The 22,890-nt window shown below is 46.3% G+C and overlaps 1 protein-coding gene across 4 annotated transcripts in view; it reads right to left on the reverse strand.

Moving 5' to 3' along the window:
* LOC311229191 (uncharacterized protein) overlaps window positions 1-22,890 on the reverse strand; it is a 50,541-nt gene that overhangs the window by 25,965 nt on the left and 1,686 nt on the right. Inside the window, exons 1-11 of one of the 4 annotated variants that reach the window (XM_084315256.1) lie at window positions 21,423-21,580; window positions 21,054-21,117; window positions 19,313-20,760; window positions 15,028-18,460; window positions 13,311-13,586; window positions 13,051-13,089; window positions 11,773-11,891; window positions 9,697-9,853; window positions 7,723-7,862; window positions 2,765-2,891; window positions 202-237 (exon numbers count right to left, since the gene is read on the reverse strand). In XM_084315256.1, the coding sequence (XP_084171382.1) occupies window positions 202-237; window positions 2,765-2,891; window positions 7,723-7,862; window positions 9,697-9,853; window positions 11,773-11,891; window positions 13,051-13,089; window positions 13,311-13,586; window positions 15,028-18,460; window positions 19,313-20,760; window positions 21,054-21,101 (5,823 nt within the window). In that variant the 5' untranslated portion in view covers window positions 21,102-21,117; window positions 21,423-21,580. Of the gene's footprint in view, window positions 1-201; window positions 238-2,764; window positions 2,892-7,722; window positions 7,863-9,696; window positions 9,854-11,772; window positions 11,892-13,050; window positions 13,090-13,310; window positions 13,587-15,027; window positions 18,461-19,312; window positions 20,761-21,053; window positions 21,118-21,294; window positions 21,370-21,422; window positions 21,581-22,890 lie in introns of those variants that run through there. The other 3 variants (XM_084315257.1, XM_084315258.1, XM_084315259.1) reach the window with 3 other exon arrangements.

Below are 22,890 nucleotides of genomic sequence, written 5' to 3' on the forward strand. Positions count from 1 at the left end.
ATAAGATAAGAGATCATATATTCCTCTTATTGATCCCCTTGGGGAAATGCAGGGATCATAGCAGCATGGGGTAGGGGGAGGGGGAGGGGGGGGGGGGGGTACAGGTATGGGCATGGTAATAGTAGAAGACATAAATATAGGCAATACAATTATAGTACAGTAGAAAAAGTTAAACGTAATGTAAAGTAAAAAAATAAATACCTTGACTTCATTAGGATTCTCCACCTTAATTCCTCCCTGGAACACACAGACATTACCATTAACAGACACCCTTCCTCCCCTAATTAACTGGCCACGGCATTAAAGAGGGAGTAAGCAATTATGCAAATTGTCAAATTTGCATAAAGAGTACAACAAGGAGCCGAGCTGCTTGAGAGAACCAGGGAGGGAGCGAGGCAAGATATCCCTCTGCTGAACGGAACTCTGCCTGCAATATAATGCAATTCAGTAGGGATGACACCATGCAACAGCTGGGCGTAATTCTTTATATAAGACTATTTTCACACCGCAAGCCTTAGCGCTCAATTCTGATTTATTGCTCAGATCTGATTTTTTTAAATGCAAGCTAAACTGTCAAAATGAAACGGCATAACGAAGCACAAACATTTATATTTATGAAAATGACTCATTACATGGAGTCTGGGCAGCAGCAGATATGGTGGGTGGAGAACACTCTGATAGGATGCTTCCTTACTGCTGCTAATTAGGGCTGTCAGAATGAATTTCAATACTCCAATTTGAAAATAATACATGAATTTGACTACCAAACTGCCAGTCGAATGTAAATAACAAAATACAATAAAACATTCATATGAGGTGAACTGAAAACACATCACTGGTTCTCGTGATTTTGGAAACAAATTGGCCTCCAATGCAAACCAATAAATGTGTGTACCACATGAACGTCTTTCCCCTGCTGTGTACATAATGATAGTGAACATAAACATCGGATAGTGAATATAAACATCTTACATAATGATAGTGAACATAAACATCTTACATAATGATAGTGAACATAAATGTATTTCTCCTGCAGTGTCCATAAACATCTTACATAATGATTGTATGTGCCTAAATGCCTAGTCTGGTAAATAAGAGTAATTTCAGTTTATGAGAAAGTATTTTGGACATGTATTTCATGGTGTTTAAATAGATAAATAAATAGATAAATAGATAGATAGTATTTACAGTAGGCTTGGGCGGTATAATTTTTTTCATACCATCATACCTGCTGACATAATACCCCGGTATACGGTATATGACTGTATGACATTCATTTTCATCAGAGGGGGGGAGGGGGGGGGGGGGGCGGAGCTAACAATATACTCGTTATCACCATACATAACGCTTATATTGAAACACGTTGACATTAAGGCCGTTCTTTCAACCTAAAAGTGCACTTTCTTCAGCCTCAAACCTAAATTCCTTAGCAACCCGTGTTACCAAGTAAACAAATCACAGAACGGTAGCCAGTTAGCCCGCACCATCCAGGTATCAACGTTAGCTCTCAGAACGGTAGCCAGTTAGCCCGCACCATCCAGGTATTAAGGTTAGCTCTCAGAATGGTAGACAGTTAGCCAGCACCATCCAGGTATTAACGTTAACGTTAGCTCTCAGAACGGTAGCCAGTTAGCCCGCACCATCCAGGTATTAACGTTAGCTCTCAGAACGGTAGCCAGTTAGCCGCACCATCCAGGTATTAACGTTAGCTCTCAGAACGGTAGCCAGTTAGCCCGCACCATCCAGGTATCAACGTTAGCTCTCAGAACGGTAGCCAGTTAGCCCGCACCATCCAGGTATCAACGTTAGCTCTCAGAACGGTAGCCAGTTAGCCCGCACCATCCAGGTATCAACGTTAGCTCTCAGAACGGTAGCCAGTTAGCCCGCACCATCCAGGTATCAATGTTAGCTCTCAGAACGGTAGCCAGTTAGCCCGCACCATCCAGGTATCAACGTTAGCTCTCAGAACGGTAGCCAGTTAGCCCGCACCATCCAGGTATCAACGTTAGCTCTCAGAACGGTAGCCAGTTAGCCTGCACCATCCAGGTATCAACGTTAGCTCTCAGAACGGTAGCCAGTTAGCCAGCACCATCCAGGTATCAACGTTAGCTCTCAGAACGGTAGCCAGTTAGCCCGCACCATCCAGGTATCAACGTTAGCTCTCAGAACGGTAGCCACGTAACCCTCTGCTGGCGCGTGCTGTGCACTACAATCAACTCAGTGTAATAGCAGTCTGTGACGTCACGGTATTGAGAATCATACCGGCGGGATCTCGTAATACCCTGGTATACCGTAATACCGTCATACCGCCCAAGCCTAATTTACAGTACAGAAGTTAAAATGTGAAGGCAATTCATGTTTATTGATAAGAATGATTTCTTTGTTACAGAGTTTGTTTTTTACATGATATTTGGCTGATAGGCCGAGGGACTTTTATTTTGACATGATAACTTTATTTTACCGTCAGAAGGAAAATAACGCAGATTGTACCGGCAGTCAGACCGAGTGATGAGAGAGTGGAGCCAGACAGTTTTCAGACCTCTCTCTTTCCCTGGATAACTTTACTAATCTCGCTCTATATGATTAGGAAACGTGAAAGTGTATATGAAAACCCGACATTAAACAGTAAATATTACGTCGTGGTCAGTGGCTTTCTTGCATGTGGATGTGGAACGGGAGAATCGAAGTTTGGGAGCGTCCGAAGCTTATGGCATTAACGTGTTTTGGAAACTACAATGATAGTGAACATAAATGCTATACACACCATTTTAAGGGGTCTGAGGGATCCAATGAAAGGGGAGGTGAAGCCCCAGGCCTCAGGACAGGGATACTCTCCCTCCTCCAGCACAGCTAGTAGACCCTGGTATCCTGGATCACTGAACACCAGCCACCTGCAGTGATTGAGAGGGAATTAGGGCTGGAAGGTAATATGAGTTCATAGGGCTTTCCCTAAACAATGGTATAGGGGCACAGCGCCACTATGACAATGCACCAATGCACAAAATAAACTCAAATAAAGCAGTGAAAACTTGGGGCTAGCTTAGAAACAGATGCATCTTTGTCTAATACGTGATTGCTGGATCCTCTGTTCCACTGTGTGTGTGTGTGTGTGTGTGTGTGTGTGTGTGTGTGTGTGTGTGTGTGTGTGTGTGTGTGTGTGTGTGTGTGTGTTTTCATGTTCAGCGTTAAACTACTGTGCAACCGTATACACTGTACTTAAATAAGTTAAACCTATTTGGAACTTACCCTTGTGTTATGTGCTATTTTATTGAAATTATGTTTTTATGTTGCAGCTAATGGATTTCTTTATTGCACATTTTCTTTTTCCTGACCACCCCCCTAGTTGAGACTCAGCACCATCTAGTTTGAAAATCCCGGGGAATAGATCCGATTCATATGCAATCATAACATACGGTTATTCTATAACCATAGTTATACGAGTATAGCGAGCGCTCTGCTCGTAGTGGAACTATCCCTTTATCCAATCTAATAATGAATAATTGTCTCCACATGCACACACCCATCCGCCTGGCCACACCCACATCCGCTCCTCTACATAAGCGGGGTCGTGGCCTCACCATCAGCTCCTTCCCAAGTCTTTCACCACCGAAGGCGAAGACCACGGGGTCCTCAGTGAGTCCGAGCAGAGCGCTCGCTATACTCATATAACTATGGTTATAGAATAACCGTATGTTATATATCGTAATAGCTTACACTCTGCTCGTAGTGGAACACAGGAGCTGAGCAGAGAGGAAGCTCGACAGATGTACCCGCTGAGGCCCCCCACAACCATCTGAACCGGGGAGGACCCGAGCCCCTTGGACCCCCCTAGAGGAGGACGGGAGGGAATCGGATCCGACTGTGCGAATAGGGTTTAGTACCTCAAAACGCACAGGGTGAGCAGACCGTGGGACTTACCAAGCCCGGCCTCAACCCGAGAGTCGACTCTGCTACCAACACACCGGAGAACCAACCAGTTAGTTTAACAGAAAACTTAGAAACATAACTGCGCGTATACACAGGCTATACAAGCAGTACAAGTGTTTCAGCTTTCAAAGGGTTAACCCAGGCCAACAGGTCGACGAGAACAAGTCCGGACCTGGGCCTGGCAGACCGGGACCTACACAGGGATGCCTAGAGGGGTTGACAGCAACCACCCCGACAGCCCCCTCCCATCCCCGCCCAGCAGGAAACAAACGGCGCAACACAGCGCAAGGTACAACACAGTATGGACCAAACATGTCACCGTTATGGGCAAGTCGTAGTGGCATACATATGACACACACATCCATGACATCAATCCCCGCGAAGCCCGGACCGACCCGGCATTTTCCCCCCCGAAAAGCACAAAGTCCTTCGGGGTACCAGAACAGCAGATCTGCGCCCCGGCGGACAACGGGTTAACTGACCTGGTCCGGCGCAACCAGAAGCAGTCCCGCGTCCTAGTCACGCCGCCATCCCCAGTCCTAAGAGGGGGGTAGGTACGCGTGTCGATCTAAAACATCACAGAAGGCGCCACCAAGATGGACAGAACGTGAATGCACGTGAGTCATCGAGTCTAACCTAGTGCACTGGCACTCGGTAGAGATAAAAATCTCCTTCCTAGTCGCTCGCATAAAAAACGCTGTCTCTATGAATTGGGCAACTAAGGCGCGCCGGCCCATAACGTGGTTCCACATTGGAAGCACCCAGGGCCAGCGCTATATGCACGTCAAGAACCCGAAACGTGCAACACTCGCGCCGGGTGTTTTTCATCTTGAAAAGCGGGGCCAGCGCGGCAGCAGAGGGTATCCGTTTGTCCAGAGACCCGGGGAATTGAACCGCAGATTCGGAATCACGGTCCCAGGAAAACAAAGCTACGACTTCACTGAGGAGGAGCCAATGTTATCGTGGGGCATCAGACTAGAACCCCCTCCACGCCGCTAAGGGGCAGCGAAAAGGATTCTAGCCTGGAGCCGACCTTCGTAAGCTGTGCAGTTGTCCCCCCACAACTGACACACCTGGCGCCCGCATCGCAAAAAACATCACCCGCCCAGAGAGGCCGTCAGCCCTCGCACAGCCGACCGCCTCCCAAGCATAGTATCCAGCTGCAGAGCCGGAGACAATGCCGGTGGGGATTGCTCAGCGACGCGCGCCCCTAATGCCAAGCGCCGGTGGAGGTCAGAATGATCATCATCTTCTAGACACTCCGGTGGCGAAGACATTATCGCTGTATTTCCTCAAAAAATAGTGAGAGAGAAAACAAAGATACAATGTCAACGCAGCTCCTCTTCTCCAATAACTATTTTGGCACTAAACTCTAAAGTGGTGTGTTACAGACACTTTTTCTGTGGTGAAAATAGGGAAGGAGCTGATGGTGTGGCCACGACCCCGCTTATGTAGAGGAGCGGATGTGGGTGTGGCCAGGTGGATGGGTGTGTGCATGTGGAGAAAATTATTCATTATTAGACTGGATAAAGGGATAGTTCCACTACGAGCAGAGCGTAAGCTATTACGATATATAACCTCTTATTTATAGAATATATGAAGAAAGGGACAGAAAAACAAAGACCTGCAGACAGCGAGATAACCACTGGTGCTGCTCATCATTTAAACCTCGGATGTCAGAATCATCTGCAATTTGTTGCATTGTTAAAGGTGCTATAGATAGCATTTTTATGTAGAGTAATAAAATAAATGAATGTTGTCGTTTACATGTTGCAGGCATGTATCCCCTCCCTACTCTCATTTCCCCACGTGGAATGCACCCGATTGGATAAATGACATGCTGGCGCTCCAGTGGAAATGTTATCAATAGTACCTAATGTTTGATATATTGGTTGATGTATATTTCCTCCGATAGCCGGTGTATTTTCATTTTAATACATGCTCCGATAGAACCGACACCAAAGTCTCATGCCAAGTAGAGCATAGAACGCTGGTATTCTGACGCGATGACCCTTCCTTCTTTTACAGTTTCCTTGACGATAGGTTAACTAAGCAAAACTCCAAATTGCATTTGTTCAACAGACATTCCACATGTCTCCGTTTTAATACAGTAGGAGGAGTTGCTGGGAAAGTGGAGGCAGCATCAGTATTCATGGGTTAGCAGAGAGGGGCTGGCAAGGACTGGTCTTACATCTGACAGCGGTTAACTCTAATTTTAGCTTTAAAGGGACAGACCATGAAAGCCCGACCTCTTTATTTAACCATTCCGGCTGTATGTACATAGCTTCTTGAAGAGTTTGACGGTAGAAGGAAAATAAGTACTTTTCTAACTTTTACGACTCATTGTAACTCAGAATACCGGTTAACCTTCTGGCTTACGCCATCAGAATGCTTTAGAAACTTGGCTCAAATTCTCAGTCAAGTTGAGAATGAAAAAAATCTCTCCAATCCTGTTTTGGCTTTCAGTGGTGAGACCTGTTTGTTTTCGAATGGATTACATCCTTTACACTTTCAGGAACGTATATGATGTGTCACAAACAAAGACAACCAAAACACTTGAACCAGGTTTGAGATATTGGAGGCAAAAATGGTTTTGTTACAAATGCTTGTCGAATTCAATTGACCATGTTTACATGGCGGTCATTTTGCTCTCATGTCGTGCTCAGGCCCCAAGGTGGGAACAGGGTGGAAAGGAACCCAACCTGAGCATAACATACAATAAAAATGGCCATCGTGTGGATATGGTCAATCGGGGGCACACACTTTTTACTTCTCTTAGCAATGCTAACAAACGTGCTTCCAACATCTCAAAAACCCAAACCGTTGTGCCAAATCACAGACTTCTTAAAATGTGAAGTATCCCTTTAAGGGTTAGTCGGGAACAGAGGAGGCACTGAGCATTCTTTTTTCCCCTCTTTTTTAAATGGTTCCCGAAATGTGACTTTTTCTGTGACAGATGCCAAGGTAAACCAACAAAGAACCACTTGACGCATTGAGGGAGGCGGTCCGCTGCCATCGCCTTCCTTCAGAAGCTGGGCACAAAATGTCCTACATACCTCCTTCTCTCTAAAAAAAAAAAAGAAACAACACTGTGCTTTTTCAGAACCTCTCGCTGCCTTTGTCCGTCTCTCTCTCTCTCCAAATCTACCACTGGCTCCTCCTCTCCCTGCCTTTACAAGTTTATTTCTCTCTCTCTCTCTCTCTCTCTCTCTCTCTCTCTCTCTCTCTGTCCTTCTCTCTATATCTCTCTCTCTCTCGCTCTCTCTCTCTTTCCCCCTAACATGCAGGAGCAGGCGGGACATTCCTGGGCAGGGGAGCGAGAGAGTGAGAGAGAGTGAGTGAGTGAGTGAGCGCAGTCCACAGGATAAACACTTTAGAACACAGTAATCATTATCCATTATTAGCACAACCCTTTCTTCTGCCCTGACAGCTATCGCCAAACAAGAACATCACGTTATAATAAGCAACTCCGGCTCCAGCATTTCCATGACACTGTGTTGGTGCCACTTCAGCCAGAAGCAATGAAAAAAAACTATTAATTAATGGGTGCTGGGATTGTTTTATTGCCTAGCGCTGTGAGATTTCACAGGAGCACGCTTCAGCTACTTCATCGCATCGCAATCCCCCCGGGTGACTCGATCGTGCTCGCAGATAGCGATCGCATCAAACCAGGAACAGAGAAGAACACATGGGCCCCCGATGTGCTCATGTCGAGTGCCGATCTCAAGCTTTCAAACCGCCACGAGACCAAAAGATTAGTTTAGCCGGATTTTTACACCCGCCACACACACTTACACCCCCGAGTGGACTTTGATGGAAGCGGTGGTCTGCGGGACGCCGAAGGACCCGAGCTCTTCCGCGTCGTCGTGGTACGGAGTCAGCCTGCCGTGGCCCTCCGGCTCACTGTACAGGTCCACGTGGGGGAGGCTGTAGTCCTGCAGAGGTGACGAGACAAGACAGGGCAATTAGCAGCGGTGGGACAGTTTAGACCGAACATACTGCTTCGGTCGTCTGGTGAATGGACTGCATTTATGTAGCGGCTTTTTTTTTTATCCAAAGCGCTTTACAACTTTACAACAACAAGAGGTGACAGTGGCTCGGGAGGTAGAGGTAATCCGGAGGTTCCCAGTTTGATTCCCGCTCCTCCCAGGCAGCGTGTCAAAGTGTCCTTGAGCGAGACACTTATTAACCCCTAACTGTTCCCGATGAGCAGGTTGGCACCTTGCATGGCGGCCTCCGCCATCGGTATGTGAGTGAATGGGTGAAATGTAAAGCACTTTGGATAAAAGCGCTATATAAATGCAAATATAAATAATGCCATTTACCATTTACAACTTATGCCTCACATTCACACACCGACAGCAGAGGCAACCATGCAACGTACCGACCTACTCATCGGGAGCAGTTAGGGGATGAGTGTCCTGCTGATTACCAGACGACTGCTCTACCCCCTGAGCCACTGCCCCCCCCCCCCCCCCCCCATTCACAGCCACCTGTGCTGTGAATCAAAGCCATATTTCAAATCCACCCTTTCAGAGCTTCAATCCGTGAACCCAGAATAGATTTGTTTTACTCCATTGACAAACATTAGCAACGTGAGAAATCGTTCACAGCTACAAAATACAGATAATCCAATTAAAAACGCACACGTTTGTCTAGTGTTAGTCCTTGTATCAAGAGCTCAGTGCATCAGCTAGAGAGGGAAAACATGTCTCCCTTCTTACGTCTTATTTTCAGAGGTCAGGCTTTTAAGATCCAACCAAACAGGATCTGATAAAACACCATCTGGGTCTTATTCTCATCTCTTTTAAGCCGGTCACAAATCCAGACTGAATACTAAGTGATCACACAGATTTCAATAGCATCAACAGCAGCAAACCTCAAAAAGAAATAGTGTTGTGCAGACGGGTCTAGACTAGAGGAAGAAACAACCTTCAAACAATAGAACAAAGTTATATTGATCCTCGACACTGAAATATTGATGACCATGTTAGGCATTCACGACTACTGCCTTTTAGTGGTCGACTACGCCCAGAAAGTAGTCGAATAGTCGATTAATCACGGAGATATATCATATATATATAATAGGCTTACCGCGGTGGTCGGTGACACCAGTGTTACTCTGTGTTCAGGCATCCACCGAGTACATAACTTGCTCACCGCTGATTAAACCCCACAGCAGGGAAAGCTCGACTGGAGAGGAGCTCAGAGGACCAGTCCAGACCAACAAAGGTATGTTTGCGCGATGCGCTAAATAAGGCTGCAGCTACATTGATCTGTCAATGAACAGATAGAAAAGTGACCGAAGGTATTACTGTCCATTGGTATATATTTTTTATTAGAACCTAACGTCAACTCTGTCTGTCCAACAAATGGATACCGATCATTGAACATTTTAAAACATTTTAAAAACAGACGTAGACGGTCAGACACAATGGATCAATGTAGCCGCATAACATTAAATATTAAAGTAAGCGCTCTAGAGATATGGAGCATCATTTTGTAAAATGTCCAGTGTCACCGGTAATATGGGTGTTGTCGTGAGTTTATTAGTCATGGGAAATTCCACATCACTGTGGCAACCCTAATATATAACCACGGTTATGTCCACTGTTTTAGTACTGTACCGTGATAAAACCACAGATGAATGATTAATCCACGAAGGATGCGGTGTCGACTAGTTTTTTTTTTTGACAGTCGATTAGCCAACTATACTGTGAAACCCCTACGACCAAGTGAAGTGAGAGAGAAGGCGTGGAGGACACTCACCCAAACAGCCAGCCGGATGGAGCCGATCAGCATCGGGGGGTCGACCTGCGGCTGGGTCTCCGGTCCGGGCTCTGCCCACACGTTGGTCAGCTCGATGCAGCCTTCCTCCAGAGCGATGGAGCGCCCCTGGAAGCCGGGCTTCTCATACAGCACCCAGCTACAGTCACAAGAGAACACAGGGAAGACACATGAAGCATATATTTAGATTATAGCGTCTATGTAACTATATTTATTGTAAATGCAAATACAATACAATGCTTATTTACACGGCCTACTTGCTGAAGAGTTAATTATATTGGGGCGACAGTATTGGGGCGACAGTGGCTCAGGAGGTAGAGCAGTTGTCTGGCAATCCGGAGGTTCCCGGTTGGATTCCCGCTCCTCCCGGGCAGCGTGTCGATGTGTCCTTGAGCAAGACACTTAACCCCTAATTGCTCCCGATGAGCAGGTTGGCACCTTGCATGGTTGCCTCCGCCGTCGGTGTGTGAATGGGTAATATGTAAGTAACAAATTGTAAAAGCGCTTTGGATAAAAGCGCTATATATATATAAAAAAAAAAAAAAAAAAAAAGCAGCCATTTATATTGTTTACACTGCCTTTTTTCCCCACTGTACTATAATTTTATGACCTGTATCATAAATCCTATCAAATCACATTTATTTGTAAGGCCCGACAACACACGTTAATGTCCCCATGGGCATTCTACTATCACCATGTACCTGTACCTCCCCTCCCCCATGCTGCAATGATGCCTGAATTTCCACCAAGGGGATCAATAAAGGAATATATTATCTTATCTTATCTTATATTCAAGTCACCGTGAGAGACGGCTCACGGAGCACCTTGGGCTTTTCACGCTTGTGTTTCTGAACCAAACAGGCTGGTCAGCAGTGGTGGAAGAAGTACACAGTCCCTGTGGTCCTGTGGTCCTGAGTAGAATACACCTAGATACACGAGTACTCTTGGTAAAAGTAAAAGTCCTCCATTCAAATTCTACTTAAGCCCTGGTGAAGGCTGGCCTGCCCACCCTCTGTCCTCTCATGGTAGACATCATTAACTCCTCCCTGTCCACTGACTCCGTCCCTGCTGACTTGAACGTGGCAGCAGTCACCCCAATTCTCAAATAAACCCGGTCTGGACCCCGATAACCTCAACAACTTCCACCCTATTTCCAACCTCTCCTTCCTCAGCAAGGTCCTCGAGCGCGCAGTAGCCGCCCAGCTACATGGCCCACCATGACCTGTTCGAACCACTCCAGTCTGGGTTCAGAGCTAAACACAGCACCGAGACCGCCCTGATCAAGGTAACAAATGACCTCCTCATGGTTGCTGATGCTGGCAACATCATGTTATATTGCCTGGTTTGGGACTATCCAGACTAAAACGATTTTGATCCGTTTAGTTTTCGTTTAGTTTTAAGGTTTCCGTAAAAACGAAAACGTTTCAAGATAATAAGTGCATGCCACAAATTTACAAAATAAATGTCTTTCCTGTTTCTATTATTTTGAAAACCCCCGACCGGAAGTGTTATAGTGTCTGTTGCTAACAGCTTAACTTGTGTCGGCCGGTTCTGTGCTTTTCGAGCTAACGTAACGTCATTAGTTTCCAAAGGAGAGGAGAAAGACCGCGGCTCACATGCAGCTCAAACTACCTGTTGGAATAAATTAATTGATTGATTGTCCCTGTGTGTGTCCAGTCATTTCGACTGCTGTTAGCAACAGACACTATAACACTTCCGGTCGGGGGGTTTCAAAATAAAAGAAACAGGAAAGACATTTATTTTGTAAATGTGTGGCATGCACTTATTATCTTGAGACGTTTTCGTTTTTTACGGAAACCTTCAAACGAAACGAAAACTAAACAGATCAAAATCGTTTTAGTCTGCATATGTGCATGTGTTAGAGAGAGAGAGAGCGAGAGAGAGAGAGAGAGAGAGAGAGAGAGAGAGAGAGAGAGAGAGAGAGAGAGAGAGAGAGAGAGAGAGAGATGTGTTGGTAGATTCCCCTGTCATGTTTGCGAAGGCCCACTGTGAGGGCTTGTTTTCCTTTAAAGGTTTCATTTAAAAGTGGTGACTCACCATCCTCTGACGACCTTGACAGAGATGAGAGGGGAGAGCTGGAGAGAGGAAACATCTACCGCATCCCTGTAGATCTCACAGCACTGGCCGCTGAACTGAGCGTGCTCAAACAGCACTATCTGCGAGGAGACGTGCAGTGTCAACTTTGGACTTCAAGCAGAGCAAATTGTCACTCACTAATGGCATTCATTTAAAGAATGAATCTCTTGACTGCTGTGACTATTTATGTGGATTATATTAACATGGATACAAAAGTATATATATATATACCGTACTTTTCGGACTATAAGCCGCGGCTTTTTCCCTAATTTTTCGACCCTGCGGCTTATATAACGGTGCGGCTTATATGTGACTCAACGTGACCAAACCCGAAAATGTTAAAATCGAAATATTGCTTTTTTGACTGCATTGAAATGTTATTTATCTGTTCCCTTATTTGCTAAACTTAATACAACTTGTAAATGAGTTAATTCTTGTTATTTGTCCGACAGTATTGTGTCCCAATGCTAATTACATATGGTAATTAAACATTAAAACACCTGCGGCTTATAGTCAGGTGCGGCTTATAGTGCGAAAAGTACGGTATATACAATATGGATAGTCATTCCGCCTATATGTAAATGCAATATTCTATATGGATAGTCTATATGCAAATTTGCAAAGATGTGTGTGTGTATATATATACACACACTATGGATAGTGATTCCACCTATATGCACATATCTATGTGGCCAGGTCAATGTATATTAGGGATGTTAGGGATATCTTCTTACTATTCTTATCTGTATTACCTATAGTTCTTCCTTTTTATTTATTTATCTCACTTATGTTAGTGAATATAGTGAGTATATTATAGTGAGTAGATAATCTATCTATCCATCCATCTATCTAAGTTGGTGGAACTGATTTGTATTAGTGACTAGTTCAAGTAAAGTCTAGTTCTAGTGTAAGTATTTGAGTTTTATATATATATATATATATTCATATAACAGTAGCATGAGGCATGCTAGTCGTGTGCAATGTTACGTCCTCCCCTTTGCCATCCCACAATGCAGTGCTCTACGACGTGGTTTGGACTGCAGTCTCGTGGTTTTAATCACATCCAGCTGAGCATTTGAACTGTTCTTTCTCCCTCAAAAACTGTTTACCCCCACAAAGAAAATATCAAAAGCAGATGTTTTCACAGAACAATAACTTCTTTATCCAGATAGGTCCTTCCACTCAATTCTTTCAATTCCATCCTTTCATTCTTGTATGGAAGGTAAGAAGTGAGCATACCTTTCCAGGGCGCCTATGAAGTCCTTTAACAGCTCCCATCTGCGGTGCAAAAAAAGAAGAAGAGTAATCATCAAAACACTGCAGGCTGCGCTGAGAGCATGGTAAACATCAGCAAAATGCTGGAGCGCCGTATCAATATTTGCTTGTGACGTCGTACTGTTTGGTTAATGCACAATAGTTAAAATGTGTTGATAAGAAAGTCTTGTGAACCCCCACACGCACACACACACGTACACACATACAGCTAGTGGTACACTTACAGCATTAGTATGCGTCCTCAGTGGAAGAACCAGAGGGTGGCGGGGCTCAGGTAGCACAGCCTGTGTGGGTGGAGCGGTAGGGACATGCAGAGGCCCTTCATCAGGTCTGTCAGGCAGCAGAGGCCCTTCATCAGGTCTGTCAGGCAGCAGAGGCCCTTCATCAGGTCTGTCAGGCAGCAGAGGCCCTTCGTCAGGTCTGTCAGGCAGCAGAAGGCCCGACGTCACAGTCAGGTCGGCTCTGCCGCTTGGAGGCAAGGAAACCATCCCTCTAGTCCTCTGACACACAGACATGGTAGGGAATCAAGCACTTTACACCGGCTTATCTATAGATCTGGGCTGAGTCATGTGATACGTTTTAAGAGCCGCCTGGTTCTGCACGAAGGCTCGCCATGTTCCATGGGAGTCTTTCAAGGTGGTTTATATGGTTCCACTTATTCAGTTGGACTGACCTTTGACGGGAGCAGAGTTGAGCGTAATTAAATGAGATCTGCATTTACATTTTTGAGGAAAACCTAGAAGAAGGCCATGGGTACACAAGACTGTGTGCGTAATGCAAAACTATGTCTTTACAGGAAAGGGTTGATTGCATTTGAAGACCGGTCTGGAGTGAACGCTGCAGAGCTGAGGACGATGTCAGGAAACCAAAACTGTCAAAACAACAGACTGACTATTGGAATACGAGGTCATTGTCGCAAAATAATTGACCGACACAGAGTTTAAAATACCGAGCCGCCTCGGCGAGGTGTTTTAAACGTCAGTGAAGGTCAATTATTTTGCGATGATGACCGAGTATAGCTATACATTATCCCGCTTATTACATGGCTAACTTACTAACAATATACCTAATTCATTTGACAAATCGCAGTTCTGTGGCTCTGTCAGCCCAAATAAAGTGATTATTATTATCGCGGGCAGCCCGGCAGGTGTGTCTGATTGGCTGCACTGAAACAGTGTGTGTCAGTGGGGCTTGATTACGCCAGCTGCGAAAAACAATAATCACCGGTGGTTATCGAAAGATAATTCACCGCTGTCGGGGGCTATTGACCAATCACAAGCAAGCATTTCGGCGAATGTGAAAACGCCATGTAATAATCTAATATAATTATAGACCTCATGATTACCTCATGTTTTTTAACATTTTATTGAAGTCTAAAGAGAATGTCAACTGATACCACGTCAGAGTAGTTGTGCTCTTGTGACTGGTGAAAGATTGGCGAGGGCTTATCTTTGTTTATGGGTACTGTATTAGTTACCATGGAAACAAGTAAATATTACAATATAAAATCTTTCTCAAAGATTAAGTTAAATCATTTACCTTTATTGGTTGTAAGTAACAGTATACAAATTCAATAAGCTATACCCCCGTCAAAGATTATGAACCTACACAATATGGTTTGGCTGTAATACTTAATAGTTTTGATCTTCAATGGGTCATCATGGGTCATAGAATACACTGAAATACTAATCAGGAACAGAGGACAGAGTAGAGATTATCGAGGTACTGTGGGAATCTTCCTCTCTTTAAGACATGGTGAATTGTAGGCTATACTTTTTGATCTACTGTCATTTGGCCTTGCCTCCCTTCACGCTGCTTGTATGGACTTGCTATACCGTGTGTACAGACTGAATCTCAATGAACACATGGGAATCTCTCAACATTCACGGCACGTTCACTGAATCTGTTGAAAACGAGAGTAATACAGAGCTATAAACTGACCTCTTTGCCGGCTTGTTCCTGTCCTTCTGTGCTCGGCTCTGCTCTCGCTTGCTCCCGGGGGAGGAACTTCTCTAAATAGTCAGGCAGCTTGATGTCGTTAAAGGAAGGAAGCGGAGGACCTGAGTCACTGACCACAGCCAGGACTGCAGCAACATCGCACAAGGATGGGCTCTGGTTAGCCAACGTCTCATGGAAAGGAGCTGTAGTAGTGGGGCTGGACGGGGGAGGCTGGGATCCTGCTGGGGGGCTCGCCTGGGGGGACTCACTGGGCGACACGTGTCCAGAATGGGTGGTCTCTTCCTGGGTCTGGCCTCCGTTCCTCTTCAGCCTGTAGCTGGAGGCCTGGAGGCTGCTGAGAACACAGCTCCCCTCCAGGCGAGACTTCACCTTGATCGGCTCGTCTTTCTTCTCTTCCCCCTCTCCCCCCTTCTTCTCGTCCCCTTCCTCCGCGGTCTTCTCCCGGTGTTTGAAGCGAAAGTCCAGGCCGTTAAGCAGCATGCTCCTGTCCGCCACGCTGGCCCTGGCGGGCTTCAGCGCCGCTTTAGTCTCTGTGCTTTGGAACCTGGCCAGGAGGCTGGGGGTCGCGTCACGGTCTGCCCTCTTCTTGTTCAAGCCAAACAGAAACTCGTCTGGGTCAAAGGGCTTCTCGAAGCGGTCCTCCCTGATGGCGGGCATGGCGAAGGGAGGCTGAGGCGGCCGGAGGTGGCTGTGTTTACGCGGCGGGAGGGAGAAGGGAGAGCAAAGCTTCTTGATGTTCGCTATGAAATCGCCACCCGGATCACTGGACGCGTCCAGGAGGTTGCTCTCGCTGACGGACGAACTTAGTTTGGGTTCAGAGAATTTCAGCTTCTGCTGGGGGAAGTCCACGTCCAGCCAGCTGGAGGGAGCATCTCGCTGAGGGGAGGTTTCACCTCCGCTGAGCCCTCGGGCGGAAGGGAACTTATTCAGGGATGAAAGCTGCAGAGAGCCAAGGCTGTGTTTGGTGTTTGTAGCTTTACTTGAGCTGGGCAGTGATTCTGGCTTATTATTGGCTGTGAGGGCCTGTAGGAATGGATGGATGTCACCGTTTACAACTGGTGAAAGCACATTTGCCAGAAAGCCTGCTTTCTTATCATTTTCCCTCTCTCCCACTGTAATTGTGGTGGTACTGTTCACGGTCTGTACCGAGTGGCTAGGAGCTGCTATGTTTTTGCTGTCTAAGGCCAGTGTACTATTAACTGAACTTTTATTCCCAACACCTAGGCCTGTCTCTCCACTGCTACTAGATTTAGTAGGAGTAGAAGTAGGAATAGGTCCCTTAATTAAAGGAGATGATTCTTTCCCATCCAATTTCTCTGTGTGGGTTGTCACTTTATTGTCAGCTGTTGCCATGGTACTGGTAGAATCTAGAGATTTAAGACTCACTGATTTGACCTCTTCCTTTGCTGTAACTACTTCAGCAGTAGGCTTTGTTGTTGCAGAGATAGAATTAGCTCCCTGTGGATGTGAGTCATCGTTAGAAACATCCGTCTTTGCCACAGACGTGGACTGGAGCTGTGATTCCCCCGTTGTCACAGCTAGCTGTGTTTCTCTTCCGGAGATTTTTGTAGCATTTATTTTCTGCTCAGGCACATTTGCAGCCGTCCCTCCCTTGAGAGGTTGGATGGTCTGTTTGTCACTGTCCGTCTCAATCGGGGTCCTATTAGTGTGGGCAACTCCACAAGTAGCAGCTTTAGGGTGTTGAGTCTTAGGAGGAAAGTGTGACGGTGCAGTGGTCCTTGCCACGGGTTGGACAGCCGGCTCTGGTTGTTTAAACTCTTTAATAAGCTTTGTGTCCTCTTTTTTGTGTGTGTCAACGTCGTCACCCGCAGCCCCCGTGGTGTCCTGTCTACTGCCCGAGGCCGTGTCTCTCGTCATATTATTTCCTTTAATCTCAATCTGTTTCGGCCCACTGGCTCCCTTTCCCGGCTGAGTTACTTTCCCCGCGTCCCCACTCTGATCATTTTTTTCTGTATCCATCTTGTCCGTTCGCACTTCTTTCTCTGTGTGTCTTTTCTCCGTGCGATTCACGACTCCTGCGTCTTTCTTTTCCGGTCGTTTTTCTTTCTCTGCGTCGTTCTTCTCTGGCAGTGTTGCTTTTTCCGCATTTTTCTTCACAATTTGCTTCGACTGCTGGCAGTCTGACTTGGGAAAATCTGCAGCTCCCTCTGCTGAGGCAGGTTTCTCCATGTGAGGCTGTTCTGGATGAGATGTGGGGGAGGGGGAGGGGGAGGGGGCCGCTGTTCTGACATTATCCTTGGAAAGATGTTCCTTCTCCTCAACCAACGAGATGCCACGGCCCTCGACTACCATTACCATCTGGGGTAAAACACCTGGATGCATACGAACCGTCTCCTTTGATTCCCCATCTCGGACAGCGTTATCGCGCTTGTCGTCTTTGCCGACGGCAGGTTTTGATACGTCTCCCTTTCCCTTCACTGTCGTTTTGTCACAGCCGTCTTTTTTGGATTCCGGATCTTTTTGTTTGTCCGATACCTTGGATGCTTTATTCGGTGGCTGCTGCTTGGTACCGCTAGTTTTTTTTACATCTGGTTTAGTGTCTACTAGAGGTTTATCTGACGGTAGCGTAGCTGTCTTTTTGACACACTCAGTAGGAGAGATAGTTTTCTCCGTGGCACCCGCCTCTTCGAGTGTGCCGGTTATCACCTCCTGCTTACTCTCCGGGAGGTCTGGTTTAATATCGTCAGTTGGCTCTTTACTTCTCCTTTTCCTAGAGCCTGCCTTGCTGGGTGCTTTAGCCTGTGGCCTATTCTTAGTGTCGGGTTGCACTGAGTCACCCAACCTTTCAGCTGGACAACCTGAGTCAACACCGTCAGGCTTCACAGGTAGATTCCTTGTTTTGGGAGCCTCTTTGTCTTTTGTTTTGCAGTCTGTCTCTTCTGGTTTAGAAACAGGAATGTTCACTACAGTGGTGGCATCTGGTCCTACTGGTTTAGATGCCATCTCTGTCTCGGGTGCTCTCCGCGTTTTATCTTTAATAACAGCCAGTTTACCTTGCCCTGTTGTCGTCGACAAAGCAACTGTAGCGGCGGAGGATGTTTTTTGGGACATTCCTGACATGGCAGACTGTTGAGGCAGAGCTGGTTTGTCCTCTATCGCCCCCACAAAGTTCCTCGCTCGTTCCTTGACTGTCTTCTCCCTGGCTGGGGGAGCAGAGCTGGACCTGGCATTACCCTCCCGGTCCGCTGATTTTGCCCTCTGATTTAGTGACCCAAAGACACCTGCCTTCAACCGGTCAGTGACTTTCCTGGCAGGGGAAACATCGGCACTCCTGGGGCTCTGGAGGGCCTTCCTGGCTTCCCCCACCACCCGACTCTCAAAGAGGCTGATCTTATCTGCGATCCGGCCAATGACTGGGATAGGCTCCTGATCCATTTTCTTCAGGTCTTGTGGTCTACGAACAAGAAGAGATAAAAAAAAAAGGGGGGGGGGGGGGAGGATTGAATTCAAACACAAACATTGATAGAAGTTTTGGTTGCACTTCCCAAAAACAAATAGCAGCACAAACCCTTCATGATTGTATCATTGAAGCGAGCTCCTATCACTTACAATTGTGGTACAGCCACCTAAATTACGTTCAGCTTTGTTTGAAAGTGATTTGTTAAATCTTATCTAAGCTTTACTTAATTACTGTGTTGATCATAGATGGGGAATAATCTAGTTAAGCCTAAAGCATGGAGAGAGTAGTACAGCAATCAATTCAGTACCCTGTATCTCTGTAGAATGGCGAGCTAACAAATTATTTATACAGGGGAGAAGACATAACTGTACAGATGGGTGAGTGACGTAGACGGATCGGGATGAGCGACATAGACAGATAGCAGAGAGGTGCTAAGAAAGTACAGTGTGTATGCTGATAATTGTCCATATCAATCATATAGCCTAAAGGGCTGTACTCTGTTTGCATTATGCTACTAACTAGTCAAGTATGGTATTACTTCCTCAGCAATCAAAAAATACACTTTCCCCTTTTAACAAGGTATTTGTTCTCCTAAAATACCATTTAAATTAGGAATTTACTATGTTAGTTAATTAATTTGTTGTATTGTACATTACATCCTTACAAATGTTGTGTTTTCATGTGCCTTCCATTCCTGTGGAAGGTTTGTACTGAATTGTAGAAATACTGTATACGATGATTCAGTGTTTCATCCATAAACAAAAGACAGTCTGGAAACTCATACACATATTATATCCTTCTGAATCTCATCATTCACGTCCTTCAGGTAATAAAATAAAACCCCACCTTGTCTCAATCTCTGGTTTGGTCTTTTCCTTGGCTTTGTCCTCAGTATTTAATCCTTTCTGAACACTCTGGACCCCCCTCTGGTCCTCCTCTGGACACAAGTCAGAATTCACCAGCACCCTCTTGGTGAAGAACTTCACCTTGCTCACGGAAACCTTCACACTCCTGCGTTTGGCCTCAGGGGTCTCCGTTTTTCGCTCCACCCAATGATCCTCATCCGGATCCATGGCCCCCTTGTCATCAACCACAGATGCACGTGTGGCTACAACAGGTGAGTCTGAACTTTGGCTGCCATCAGTAGGCGTGGCTGTCTGCACAGCGGGAGAGGCGGACTTGCTTTCCCCTCCCTCGGGTGATGACTGGGAGGCGGCCTTGTGTTTAGACAGGGACGAGTCTTGAGACACTTTCCCCAGAGACTCCACCCCTGTGTCCTGGTTCACTGCATGCTCTGATGTAGGGGAGTCCACCTGGACAGGCTGGGCCTTGTTCGGTGTGTTCTCCTGGGAGTCACTCCCTGCATCTCCCTGGGAGAGCTTCCTGGACCTTCTCCTGCTAGTGTTTTTACGCCCCATTCTCTCCGTCTCCACTTCACTAAACCCAGGCTCTAATGGTGTGTCTGTGCGTGATTTCAGTGACACTCCTACCAGGGCACTGTAATGACCTTCGACCCCGATAGTCGGCCTCAGAATAGTCCATTTACCCTCAGGCCGCTCTGAGCTGGAGTTCTTCAGTGCAGGATCCTCGGGTGAATCTGTACCCTTTGCCTTGGAGATGACCTGGAAGCCTGTCTTGACCTTGGTCACTTCCTGTCCACTGTCAGTGTCCTCCCCTCTCCGGGTCACGCTGGTCTCCTCCAGGTACACATGGAGCGCTTTGCCTATCCGAGCCCGAGCCTGCTCCTGAGCCTGGTGCTGATGACTGTGGGCCGGGTCAGCGCCCGACGCCCCTCCCTGTTGTTCAGCACAGGAGGAGGGATGTGTCAGATGACTGGCATTCTTGTCTGAGGCACGATCCCCGCCGCTCACCGAAGCGTTGTTGCCACTGCTCTCCTCCTTCCCCCAGCCCTGGCCAGTCCTGCTCTCTCTAGCCTCGAAGAACTCCTCCTCTCCCTCCGCTGGCTCCCTGCTCGCTGGGAGGGGGCCGTCTCTGCGGGCAGACTGTGTGGCGACGGCGTCCTCCCCTTCACGGAGGAGAGTATCCCCAGAGAGACCGAGACGACTGGGGTTGGAGGAGCGTTGACCCCGTTCCTCTCCTGGCTGTTCGCCGGTCGCAGGACCTCTCTCTGGATCCTGGCTGCTCCCTCCTTCTCCCTCTAGCCCGGGTGCCTGGTCATCGGTGGGGGAGGCATCTTCAGCAGAATTCCCAGGGCTCCTTGCCTTCCAGGGAGAGAACCAGCTCCCGATACGACCCAAGACCCCGGGACTAGGAGGCTCCTCGGGTCTGTCGGCCTGGGGGGACAGACAGAGACGACTCACTAGATATGTCTCCACATGTGGACCGTGATGGTTAATAATAAACATGCATTTGATTAAATTGAATATGGACACAATTCAATTGAATATTAGAAGCATATAGGTTACATAGCTCACTTTATATATTGCATACACAGGTAAGGTATCACACGTTTAGGGTCCAAAGGTATATTGGTCTTTGTACACTGACTCATTGTAGTACAGCCGTGCAACTTTTCACCATAGCAAACGCATGCAGTAGATAGAGTGCTTATAACCTGTATGCTTACCGTGGAAAATACCATATCATTCAGACTCTTTATGTAGGGGGTGAACATGTTAAAACACAAACACCTACGTAGAACGAAAAACATAATCATTCGTCTTGTAAATGAAAGTGCAGAAACGTTTTTTTCTTTTTTTAATTATTATTAAAAAAAAAATATTTATATATAAATGCATATTTATTTCCTTAGCAAAACGACAGGTAGGCTAGTAATAATAAGCTCTATGCAAATACAAACAACTCACCCTCAAGATATATAGCAGAAAAAGTTTTCGCTCAATACAACATTGTCGGTTTTTAGAGTGAATAGATCATGATGACTGTCTCTCTACAGAGCACTGAGATGCATGCATGCCGAGCAGATGAACCATACCGTCGTAATGAGTACTCCAGTCCTTCTTTCCGACAAGATAAAGCATGCAGAATATGACAATAATTGCGCGGTGGACAGTGGAATCGATGGTATGCGCGCAGGCTCAGATGAAGTTGTTAATTGCTATAGAATAGAACGGCGCGCGCACGCAGCCTAGCGGTAAAAGAAGGTGAGAGTCCCACTAGAAAGTGCAAGCGACACAGAGACACATCCCACCTGCGACCCACTGAAAAGTTTTCCTAGGAGCTGGATGTGACGCGGTGGTGTAGATTTGCCTCTTGAACACGCCCCCTTACACACGTTCAAAACTCGCCCCGCCCTCTCCATTTGGCGCGCTGCTGCTCCAGTCAGTGTTTCCATGCCGCGTCACAGGGAGCTTGTTGTTAACCCTTACCTGCCTCGGCACTGGCAGCCAGCCAGGGGATATCGAGATCTCTTATTATGAGGAGAGAACAACGTGATCTTGAATTTGATGACACGGTCAAACTAGCCATGCGTGTCATCATGGGAGACTAGGTCCAGAGTCCAGGTAAACAGGCCTGAACAAATTGTATTACGGTCTTTCAGACTTCAGAGAGTCTATTTTAGAGCATTCAATTCATTATGAATTGAAAAATGGGGGGACCCTGATGTAAACAAGACGAAAGTCTTTCTCTGGTCGGCATCCCCTTAACAATTGTGTGTATTGAGTTGTACTGTACTGTACCCGCATTCTGCAATCTGTTAATTAAAGTTTTCAATAAATCAGCATGAGACAAGCTGCTTCATTTTGTGTAGGCCTAAAGTAGACTGATGCATCTTAATTTATTAGGCATACTATACTAGGCCATTCATAGGCATATGGTATATTGTAGTTGGGGTATTATCATACATAATAAATACATTGTTTTCATTATTATTTAATAATATTAAACTTATTGTGGCTACAACATGCATCCCCCCCATACAGGCTGCCTTATCAATTTGGTCACACAGGCCTGTAGCTTTTGGGAACTCTAATACTGCATTTGTTCATGGTTGTAAGTGGGAAACACGCCGTCTCTGATCTACGTGTGTTCGAGCTACAAAGCTGGAAAAACATGGATGCTCAAGGTAAACTTTTTTACGCAATTCTTTCTTATACAGTACAATTTGTCTTGCGTGAACTACAACTCACGAAGACAGTTTACAATGACATTATAGCTAATACGTACAAATGTGCTCTTAACCCTTTCACTAGCAAACGGTTAACCCTTTCACTGCCACACGACAAAGTGTTAACCCTTTCACTACCACACTGCAGAAGGTTAACACTTTCTGAAAGGTTAACCTTCTGTAGTGTGGTAGTGAAAGGGTTAAACAGCTAACGACAACATTAACGTTTATATGATGTGCAGGTGGCCATGTTGAAATGACGTCAAATGATGCCGAGGCTTGAACTGTGGAATTGAGAAATCATACCAGCTGTGTGCGACTAGGAGCTCTGAGT

Source organism: Notolepis coatsorum, assembly GCF_963971535.1.
Source record: "Notolepis coatsorum genome assembly, chromosome: 5".
In the NCBI taxonomy this organism is placed as follows: Eukaryota; Metazoa; Chordata; class Actinopteri; order Aulopiformes; family Paralepididae; genus Notolepis; species Notolepis coatsorum.